At 41.2% G+C, this 11,773-nt stretch overlaps 1 protein-coding gene across 2 annotated transcripts; it reads right to left on the bottom strand.

Annotated features, from left to right (window-relative positions):
• Positions 1-527: 527 nt before the first annotated feature.
• On the bottom strand, positions 528-8,798 carry LOC308096849 (uncharacterized protein). Of its 2 annotated transcripts, none has more exons than XM_080444319.1 (6): positions 8,700-8,798; positions 8,082-8,125; positions 5,210-5,432; positions 4,182-4,300; positions 3,483-3,633; positions 528-2,004 (listed from the first exon to the last, which is right to left on the bottom strand). In XM_080444319.1, the coding sequence occupies exons 2-6, from the start codon at positions 8,106-8,108 to the stop codon at positions 1,694-1,696; spliced, it is 831 nt and encodes a 276-aa protein (XP_080300445.1). In that variant the 5' UTR covers positions 8,109-8,125; positions 8,700-8,798; the 3' UTR covers positions 528-1,693. The 2 variants fall into 2 exon arrangements, with proteins under 2 accessions (XP_080300445.1, XP_080300446.1); XM_080444320.1 differs by having other exon boundaries at positions 8,088-8,125.
• Positions 8,799-11,773: the final 2,975 nt, after the last annotated feature.

Raw genomic sequence — 11,773 nt, 5'->3', positions numbered from 1 at the left:
TAAATAGTTCAAATAGACTATCCACAAGCTCACACAGTGCAATGTTTGAATATGTGCGCGTTCACAGTGCATCGTGTTTATGTGCATGTGCAGAATGTTCACAGTGCAATGTGTGTATGTGCGTGCTCACAGTGCAATGTGTGTATGTGTGCACGTTCACAGTGCAATGTGTGTATGTGCATGCTCACTTTCGAATGTGTGTATGTGTGTGTTCACAGTGCAATGTGTGTGTGTGTGTGTGTTCACTTGTACTCTGTGACAAGGGTGGGTTGTCGATTTGTTACTGATTAACAGGATAATGTTGGTGGCCGTTTTTTCAGTGCCCGGGTACTTTGCATACAGCCTTGAATATGGGCTTAGTATACTAAATTACCTCAGAGGATTTTACTGTGTGTTGAATGTCTATGTGTGCCAACCAAACCATCACATCCATTGAGACAAACTTTGCAGCATACTGAAAAATCATTTAGGATTTATTAAGCCTTACAAAAAGAAAGACACAAACAGATCAAGCTGATTTAGGCAATAAAGTCCTTGGTCAACAATATAATGTGGAAAAAATATCCAAGAAACATAAAAAAGAATAACAGTGTTGTAGAAATCAGTACATTTTTACAGATGATTCAAGTTCTACTTATGAAGTAGATTGTATATGACAACCTCCAAGGTTTACATCATAATGTTTGAAGCCAGTTGATCTCTCTGACATTGCTCATTAACTATCCTTATAATCTGACAGATCACCAAAACAAAAAGAAAAGAAACAATGATGAAAATATTTCAAATGACTCACTGAGAGTTTACATGGGTAAATCATCATTTTCAAGCACATTCTCCTTTTGCAACCTCCAACGACATTTGGCGCCTGCGCTGGCTTTTTCAAATACTCAGTATTTATTTGTGTTTCAAGGTGGGGTAGCAGGGAATGTTTCATTTAAGTGGGGTCAGAAGAACAGAGATCCACCGCATGTTTCTCTGACACAAAATTGGCCCATTCGGAATATCTCTTCCACCACGGCTGTATCTGCGCTCAGCTTCCCACCCCGACCTGTTCTCTGGCACTGTCTAAAGCCGATCTACAAGCCCACAACAAGTTGCGGATGCCACACGTTGTGGGCTTGTAGATCTGCTATGTTAAGGGCCCTTCACACCAAGCACTATAACTATATCGTTCGCCATAGTCTTTGTTATAGTTGTGCTGTGGACTCTGCCATCCACTTGAATTAGAACAATTTTAAAAACTATATCTTTATAGTTAAAGCAGGTTTTTAAATATATTTTTTGGGGGCTTTTCTGTCTTTATTTGGATAGTACAGTGGAGAGAGACAGGAAACAGGGCGAGAGAGTTAGGAAGTGACATGCAGCAAATCTACCACCGGGCTCGGGAATCAAACCCGGAATAGCAGATATACAAGCTCACAGTGCGTCACTTCGTGCTGTGCAGTGAGCTTGTACATCTGCTCGCACAAAACATTCTCAGATGGGGGGGGGGGGGTCTACGGCCAAATATATATACATTTGGGGGTTCTTGGAACGAAAAACTGAGAACTACTGATTTAGAAGGAATTTGTAGAATCGGCCTCAGGTCTTAATGGGTTAACCACTTGGTCATCAGCGTCCCTTCCGAGATACAGTCATAGTTATCGTGCTTGGTGTGAGCGGCCCTTTCGGTGTCTCCCTCTCCCACCTCCTCCTACTCCACCACGTGCGAGTCTCCTTGCAGGCCTCTCAGCGTCCTCTCGTTGAACTGGTAGGTCAGCTTCCTCTTCACCTTGGAGATCTCCCCGGTGCGGGAGTAGTTCCTCAGCGCCCGCGCCATCTTCTGGTAGGTCATGGTCTTGCGGTTGCCCTTGCGCCGGCCCCAGAGCTGCGCCAGGCGCTCCTTGTTCTGGGAGGAGAACTGGAAGGTGCCGGAGGACGACTGGACCCACCAGATGCAGCTCCGCATGGACGGAGTCTGCAGCATCTCGAACAGGAACTGGAAGAGACGCTCCTTTCTCTTTCCTGTCCCAGGGGGGAAGGACATGTAGAGTGGTAAATACACATGATGTGAGTGTGTTTGAGTGTAGTCTCTCGTTGACTCACACAATTGAATGCTTCCGTCATCCGTCTGCGCAACAGTAGCCCTAGAATGGCTGTGATATTACATACATTTCAAGTATTCCAAATACACAGCCATACAGTATTTCGCTCCTATGCTCGCCCGGGTAGCAGACTGATCTTCGCGGCATTAAACGTTGTCGTGCTGCGTGTGCACTCGCCCAATAATTAATTCCTGCGACGTGTGTTTTGTAAAATATCTCCACGAGCTGTACACAGACAACATTCTCTGTCTGTGACGGGCCCAAAATTATTGCTGGACTGAACAAAATGAAAACTTCCTTTGGGGAGTACATACGTATGGGGCACACAATTGACAGGTGCGTTGCGATTGGTGTGGGGTAATTAATGACACCTGTCAATTGTGTGTCCCATACGTATGTGCTCAGAAGTGCTGAAAACGCAAAGAAACTACACGGATGTCCGCCTCCCAGCCCCACTTCCGTTTGGTCTTTGCAGTCGCGTAAATTTGTCTTACTGTATCCAATTAGTCAATGCATGTATGGCTTGCTGCTGGAAATTTTTATCTACTTTTGTGACCGGGAATCACGAACAGATGACAGCTTCTGTCCTCGGCTTTCAGGAGGCGTAGTTACAGACTCCGTATAGCTTTTGAAGATAGTGAGAATAGTTGTCTGGCTTGAGAGACTAGTTTGAGTGTGATGTTGTGATGTTGTTGTAGGTTAAAGGACAATAGTCAGTCTATTCACAGCTTCACAGCTTCGGACAAGCAATATATTGTACACTGTACATAAACATGGACCATTATTTTGACATTAATGGCTTTACTTTACTAGCCTTGTTGCTTGAAATGTCACTCTTGCAGATTAAAAAAATCCTGTTAATGGGGGCTAGTTGGTGTGCAGATATTTTTTTCCTTCTCCATAGTAATTAAATCGTTATCAAACTTACCTGAATAATCATAAATGACACTAATACATGTTGACGTCACATGGTCATAGATCATGCACTTTTGAATTTAGTTTATCAATCAATCTTTTCTCTGGGGACTATTTTCAGTACAATAGCAATACGTGTGACAATAATAAAGGCACAGTGAAATCGGAATATATCATTCAAGCAAGTTTCAAGTCTCTTTTTCATACTGTTCTGAAATGAACGGAAGAAAAAAAAGATATGCTTTGGAAAACGGTCAGCACTACTATCAACTAAGTAGCCTATACTGTGTAAGTTGTCGTCAAAGACCATGTATTTAGGTTGTGTGTGTGTGCGTGTGTGTGTGTGTGTGTGTGTGTGTGTGTGTGTGTGTGTGTGTGTGTGTGTGTGTGTGTGTGTGTGTGTGTGTGTGTGTGTGTGTGTGTGTGTGTGTGTGTGTGTGTGTGTGTGTGTGTGTGTGTGTGTGTGTGTGTGTGTGTGTGTACCTGAGAGTGGGGCGAGGGGCAGAGAGTCACTGTTCTTCCTGCCTCTCCTCTCGGACGGAGGGGAGTGTGGGTAGATGTAGTCCTGGTACTGCGACCCGCTGGACTGAGAATCAGAGTCACTGAATGTCTCGTAGGAATACACACTCTGGTCCTGAAACACACACACATACAAATGAAAGCTACAGCAATGTTTCAAAGAGCTGGTCAAGTGAATGAAATCGTTACTGAATGAAACTAAGAAGAGCCTTAATATACAGCTTCAAAAGAGCTTCATGTTTTGTACTTGAAAAAATAAATAAAGAGCAAGTTGAGGCGGGCGTAATATTACCAGGATTAACATATTGCTGAATTATTATTATTATTTTTTCAATCATTCATGCAATGAGTTACATTTCACAATATATAATAAGATGTCAATTTTTTCACATATTGTTCTGCTCTCAGCCAAAGAGAGAAGGTCAGTTTCTCAACAGAGTCTATCTCGTTGACTACTGTAATCCAATCTTCCTTGTTAGGTGGTGTGACCTGTAGCCACTTCTGGGTGATGGCTTTCTTTCAAGCAACCAAAATGATTTTATACAGATATAAAGTCCTGGGTCATGAGTTCGACAGCATTTGAAGACAGTGTGCAGGAGTTTTTTCTATTAGTACATGAAACAACAAAATGAAAGGAAAATACAGTATGTATTATGAACGTACCCAGTGGTTGTCATGTGGACTAGGCCAGGATGGAAGTGGGGCTTGTTCCTCACAATCATCGTTGGGTGTTTGTGGGCCATAATGCCACTCATATGCATGCTGACCTGACCAGCTATTCTCTGTGGAGAAAAAAACAACAACATAGCATTCTGTGAGCAAGATTATATATTTGGTGTTATGATATAGTGCACAGATTTAACAGACACACACACGCACACACGCACACACACACACACACACACACACACACACACACACACACACACACACACACACACACACACACACACACACACACACACACACACACACACACACACACACACACACACACACACACACACACACACACACACACACAGGTCAAATGCTCTGTATGAACACTGCTGCCTTGCCTCTCCAATATTACCATCATAATCACCACTCAGGTGATGAAGATGCTGTCATCATCATCACCATCATAAGCACCCCTCCACCCACTCCCATGATGTCATTATAATCATCACCATCACCATCCTGACAGTGAAAAAAAATTATTTAGTTTTAGTCATAATCTTTTGACTACTATTCCATTTAGTTTTAGTCACATTTTAGTCATCTGACATGTTTCAGTTTTTGTCAAGTTTTAGTCGACTAAATCTACTGTTGATTTAATCGACTAAAAAGTATTTTGTCGGGCCGCGATGGCGTCGTAATGCCTTATTTATACTTAGCTGCATGCTGAAAATAGCCGTTCTACAAGCTCACAACCCGTCGCAGTGAGCTTGTAGATCGGCTATTTTCGGAGCACATCCGCACATCCAAGCATAAAATGACTTGTCTTAGTTCTACTGGATCTCTCCTCCACTATAGTCCCTCCCCAACATTTTTGTCTAGTTTTTATTTGTTGACGAAATTATCAATACATTTAGTCGTAGTTTTAGTCATCATAGCTTAGTTTTTATTTAGTTTTCGTCAGTGTAAAAAAGGCGGTCGCCCCAAATAGTTTTGTCATAGTTTTAGTCAACTTAATGAACACAGATCCTGACCTATGATCCGGGTGTCCTGGTGGGAGTGTGTGTGTGCGTGCGGTGGCGGGGCGTTGTTAGGCGGGCTGGCGGGCCTGGTGGCCGTAGGCTGGACCTCCAGCGAGTGCTCCTGCAGGTACTCCTCAATGACCTCCAGGTCCACCTCCGCTGAGGACGAGCCACCTCCTCCCATCCATGCCCCTCGACCTGCGCCCAGCAGGCCCATCTCAGGCACGTAGACCATCTGAGAGTATAGAGGGGTGTGACAGTTAATCCACTTGGTTCTCAAACGTTTTCATGTCAAGGACCCCTCCAAATTGATATGTATTTGGCCACGGACCCCCCATCTGATTAGGTTTAGAAGATAAGATCTGCTGTTTTCGCATTTTTTTGCACAACACCGCGACGAAGAATAAAATAGGGCTTAAGTGGTTCATCGATTTGTTCATAATTAAACTTTCTAAATCTATACCACATTTTTTTTTTCAATGAATCAATACAATAAACGCTGAGAAAATAATCAATAGTTGCAGCTCTACATCTGAGAAACACAGAGACAGGGACATTTGGTGAGACAGGGACATTATACTTAATTGCACGCCGGTGTCTGGCACCAAAAATAGCCAAATTACAAGCTTGTGATCTTGTAGATCTGATATATTTTCAGTGCGCGCCACCGTATAACAACAAAGTAGCAACAATGTATACCAAGACCCTTAGTTATAAAGCAGAGAAATCACTTTGCATGAGGGGGTGGCGTTTACTATCTTCCATTAATCCAAGCCTGGGGCAGTGCCGCTAACACTCCACTGTATGAGTCATGATTACCTGCTGCTGCTGCTGGCACTGAGACATGCCTACTACTGTATGGACCTCTGTCAAACTGTAGTGGATATTGTCACTGTCGGGCAGAAACCTCCTATCTCCACAATTATTAACTTTTTGTGTTATTTTGTAAATTAACGCCCTACTTGATCATACTACAGCGTCACACAAAAGCATCAAAAGTAGCAAATCCATAAGCTCGAAACACGGCGCGAAGCGAAGCGTTTTGAGCTTGTAGATCTGCTACTTTTGAATTTGAATCCTGAAAAGTAACAGTTTTGGACATATGAGGTTTCCATCCGACAGAGACGATATCGTTTGCTGTGTTATAGAATATAGACCAATCCCCATCAACTTGTTCATCAATTCTGAATGAGCTGCAGACTGAATATGTGTTGACCTGTGCTCTGTGTTTTTTTATTAACCATAATGCAACTCACTTGAAATTATTACAATAAAAGAACAATGCAAGAGTTACTATTCTAGCATTATGTTTACAATTCACAATTTAGGGTCTCTAGGAGGACAAAAAAAAAGGTTTGAAATGGCAGTCCATGGTCTCTAATGGGTCTGTCTGTCTGTGACATGAGAAAGTTCACTGATCAAGAGCGCAGCGGAATTGAACCTACAACCCAGGATGTTATACCAGCTCATTATCTGATTCAGTCACCATGTATAAGCCCCTTAAATAATCCTTGTTATTACAGCAGTGCATTTTATAATTTGCGAGTGACTTTGCATGGCGGGCGCACGTTACTGATCTCCAGAACAACAAACTGATGGTGTCAGCAGACTGGTTGGAGGCTGGTGTTTGGAAACATTCCAGGTATTAATACTGTGACCCTAGCGTGTGTTTTCTACTTTGACTGGCAAATTTATGCAAGTGTTTTTTTTTTCTTCCCCACTCAGTGACCTGACCAGGTAACACCGGTGTATGTATGGTACTTCATGGCAGTAGTTCTCAACTTTTTCGTACCCATAACCCCCAAATTGATGGCAGACCCCTATCTGAAAATACGTCGTGCCCCAGAAAAGAAGATTATTTGTATAAAAAAATTCTAAATGATTCAAAATCTTCAAAAATGTATATCTATTTTTCCAAACTTTTCCAAAATAGCATACTGTATGTACAAGCTTGAAGTGCCACGCTGTGAGCTTGTATATCTGCTATTTTTGAATAGCCAACGTATAAAATATGGATAAAGTGGTTAAAATGATTGTGATGCTACATTAATTAACACATTTTGCTGGGGGACCCCCTGGTACACCCCCCCCCAAGGACCCCTGTGGGTCCCCGGGCCCCACTTTGAGAACCACTGCTTTATAGATGCCATTTTTACCATATCCCCAGCAACCCACCTCACACCAACACATTAATAACTTAAGCCCCTCTATACTTTGTTGTCCGACAAAATAGCACAACAAAACAGCTGATCTAAAAGCTCATAACACGTCATGAAATTATTGGAGACCTTTGGAAGTTTTGCCCAAAAAAGGGACGCCATGTTGAAAGTGGTTAATAATACTGTTAATATTATAGATCAGTGCCAGCTCTAGTGAGCACTCAAGGCATCCCTAATATTCCAGTGTTATTTTTCACTGTATTAAATATAGTCACTGTCGGGTGGAAATAATGAAAATAGCCAATCTACAATCTCACAATGCTCACAATGTGTCACGATGTGACACGTTGTGAGCTTGTAGATTTGCTAATTTCATTACTTTTGTGCAACACTCTTATTTGATGAAGTAGTTGAAGAATTAATTTATAAAAAAAAAACATTAAAAAATTAAATATGGAGATACAAGGTTTCTGCTTGACAGCAACGCATAGTCAGTGAACACCTGTATATATAAGTAGTAGATGGTATATAAGGTATCTAGTGATAGTGTCTATGTATTAGTAGACAACCTCTCCTTATGCAATAAATCTTCTTTACTCTACAGACAGTATACACATTGAATCATGATAATTATGCAAAAACAACTGGCTACTGTGATAGTGAAACTGTTATACCCTGTGTGTGCTTCATTGGCTAAGAGACAAAATAAAATAGCGTAGACATACACTCACCGTTTGCAACGTTGCCAGCATGCTGCTTTAAGTGTAATCTGAAAAAAAAGAAAGAGAACACATTCATTAAATACCAGCAGAGTTGCACGGAATACCTGAGGAAGTGAAAGCACGTCAGCCTATTGTCGACTGCATTTGCTACAAAACAAAACCAGCATGCAGGCACACAGTCAAGTCCTCAGTGTCTCATGTATCCGTTTGTAACTCTGAGAGTGAACAAATATAACCAAATGGACCTGTAAGAGTTAAAGGAGCAGTTCACCACAAAAAAAATACTTATTTTCTATCAATTACACACGCCATGAAGCCTTGAATTCATGGAGATTTTTTTAGTTTTTGATGCATTCCTGAGCCAATCATTTGATGACCGGGTCATCGGTCAGTAGGAGACTCTGCCGGTCATCAAATTATTGGCTCAGGAATGTGACAAAAACAAAAAAATCTCCATGAATTCAAGGCTTCAGGGGGTGTGTAATTGCTAGAAAATAAGTCATGTTTTGGGTCAATTACCCAATAAATTCTCTGGGATTTTACAGTGCAGATTAAAAAACAATAATACTAATACACAATTAATCTGATTTAAATGTGGGAGAGGCAAATAGACAGCTGTACCTTGTGGTCTTTCTTCCAGTGATATCCTCAGAGTGAGTTAGTTATCCTTCAGAGAGAGAGAGGTGATGACAGAGAGACCTGTAGAGGTGTGTGAGCAACACTCACCTGTGTGATGATGCTCAATCCCTCACAACCTCTCTTATACGCTCTGAGCTTGTTTTTTTTACAGCCCTCTCTCTCTATTTCCCTCCCTCCCTCCTTTCCTCCCTCCTCCCCATCTCCCTCTCTCTCTCTCCCCCCTCCCCCTGGCCAAGTCTCTTATCAGTAAAGAATTATTTCTCACCATCGTGCCAGGTGAACGCAGCATGGGTTGGTGTTTTTTTCCCCCTCCCCCCCTCTCTAACTGCAGATGTATTATATTGTTGTCATATTATCTGCAGATGCCAATTGTGCCTATAATTATTCTGTGGTCTATATGTATTAGTTTAGGATGGACCACAATTGGAAACAAGCCCCGAGGACTTTTTTTGTGTTATCCTTTTAGCCTAAATGTCTTGACTACCTCGTGCCGTTTACATCTCTGTCTAATAAAGTATTCAATCAATCAATCAATGGTTGGCAGATTTTGTTAATACACATCCAAGGGAGATCAAATATGTTGCTATATACCTCTGTCTCTCTCTCTCTCGCACGCACACTTTTGAAAACTAGTAGCACTAGTAAAACTCTGTCTTTGTGGTAAATGTTTGCTATGAAAGTCTGACTTCAAAGTACATTTTTCATTCGACAATTTAAGTTTGACAGAATACTTGCATAGCTCATTAGTTTCAGTGACATTTCAGTAAAATATGTTGCAAAACTGTGGTTTCCTATCATTGGTACAAGAAGCATATCTCCTCTGCTAATAAGTAGACGTATAAGAACAAAATGTACAAATGTACAAATATACACGCATGCAACACACACACACCACATCCCTATATGTGAGTCCTGCGTTGTCAGCAGTTTCAGATCCTCAGTGATTCCATGACTCTGTTCATTGTCATTGTCTCTGTCGTGTGAAAACGGGTGTAAACTGTCCAAAGAAACTGTTACTTTTAAGGGTTCAAATTCAAAAATAGCAAAAGTAGCAGATCTACAAGCTCAAAACGCGTCGCCTCGCGCTGCGTTTCCAGCTTGCAGATCTGCTACTTTTGAAGCTTTTGTTTTGTGTGACACTGTAGCATGATCAAGAAGGACGTTAATTTACGAAAAAACACAAGAAGTTAAAATATGAAGATAAGACGTCATGTTTCTTTTTCTTCTCACATACTGTGCATTACCAGAATACCTTAATAATAAAACCATAAACCATAATTCCTTGGTTCTTCAACAGGGGGTCCAGGTCCCCACTTACTACATGGGGGGCCGCCAAATCTTTGTGTGATAACTTTTTTTGAAGCTGATAAATGGGTACAGTACTCTTCCCTGTTTGGATGAAATTGTCAACACACGTGAAAATGTATTTTATTTATCAAAGAGCTGGAGAGACGTGGAGATCCCCGTTACGGAACTAACACGATCTATAGCAATGGTTACCATTAGAATATAGAGCTCTATATTTTTTTGTTTTAACCAAAAAATATCACTTCCACCACCTTTAAATCACCATTATGTTTATGTTTTAGATTTTTCGAAGGGGCCTTTTGGACTTCAAAGTGATTATAAAACATTCTCATTATACTGATCGTAATGTTACAGTGTCGTGCCTGCTAATAGTGACCATACTGTATTTGCTCACTTCTTTGACTCTCTGCACCATCAATCTGCATCTTAAAAATATGAATTTGCCTGATTTGCTGCTCATCAAAAGGCACACAGTAAAATGTGTGTTAATTTAATACATTTGTAACTGAGTGTACAAATGCAACCAAATTGAGCTGTGTATGATTTTACTGTGAAGTAGTGGTAGTAGTCTAATCTCTGTTTGTCCTTATGTTAACAGTTGGACGCGATGGAAAAACATTGTAATACGTGCATTAAGTGAAAATGTAATTTTTACACGAAGTCTGAAATGCACACCATGTTGAATCAAAACACCAGTGACATGTCTGACTGTGGTTATACCGCACCGGGCAGTAGTGGCTATACTGTACATTATGAATTTGTTTTGAATCAGCCCCCATTGTTAAATGGAAGTATCAAAATATCAACAAAAAATCCGCGGACACTGACCTTCCTCTTCCTTTGAAATGTAAACAAACAACTGGTATTACATCAGTCACAGCCAGGCCTGGAATTTCATCATTTTAGAGGCAAGGCCACTTCCATTTTTTGAGGGCACAAAGGCCAAATGCCAGAGCAGGAAGGCCATCAAATAAAACAACATTTTACTCCATTGAAAGAATGTATTGAATTTAAGGGTTAAGGATGATTTAATACATTGAATATGTAATGAAATAAAAAAATATGGTATTTACAATCTGATCCATTATCAGCCCTGCACCAATCAAAGTTACTGGATTGGTTTAAAGATGGGGACTCAGGGGAGTTGAGAATTAAGAATCTCAACAAAAGACACTGGTGTCTACATGACAAGAAAGAGACAGAGGAGAAAGCGGTACAGTCAGCTGGGGCATTAAGGCCACAAGTGGCCACAGGGCATGCCATGTTTTTGAAGGGCATCAGTTCAAACTGAGGGGCAACGACGGCCATGGCCTTCGTGGCCTCCCTGAAATCCCTGCCCTGGTCACAGCACTTCACTCACTTGCAACACTTGTTTATTGTTTGTTCCTTTTATGCATCGTGTTGTATTGAACTAGACGTGGTTTCCAGACCCTGCCTGGCAAGTGTGACGTGTGTAATTCATGGTATGTGTGTGTGTGTGTGTGTGTGTGTGTGTGTGTGTGTGTGTGTGTGTGTGTGGCTCTGTGGCTTGTTTAGCTGGGGACTTCCCTTGCCTCTCATAATGTGAGAAACAGCACAGAATAATGCTGAGCTTGCAAACATTGATCCTCAATCAAATTCAGTAGTGTCTGTATGTAAGATGCACACCCATCTACAGTTATGAAAGTATTGAGATTTCATCATTTAATAAAGCTAGAAAAGCAAACCTACAAGATACATGAATAACTTAAAAAGAAAAACATTTAAAT

Source organism: Gymnoscopelus braueri (assembly GCF_963280865.1).
Source record: "Gymnoscopelus braueri genome assembly, chromosome: 12".
Classification (NCBI taxonomy): Eukaryota; Metazoa; Chordata; class Actinopteri; order Myctophiformes; family Myctophidae; genus Gymnoscopelus; species Gymnoscopelus braueri.
This window is presented reverse-complemented; position numbering and strand designations above follow the sequence as displayed.

Coding starts and splice junctions, on each gene's coding strand:
- LOC308096849 (XM_080444319.1), bottom strand. CDS start 8,108: ATGCTGGCAACGTTGCAAACGGTGAGT. Junction 5,433..8,081: donor CAACGTTGCAAACGGTGAGT/GTATGTCTACGC, acceptor CTATACTCTCAG/ATGGTCTACGTGCCTGAGAT. Junction 2,005..3,482: donor GCCCCTCGCCCCACTCTCAG/GTACACACACAC, acceptor CCCCTGGGACAG/GAAAGAGAAAGGAGCGTCTC.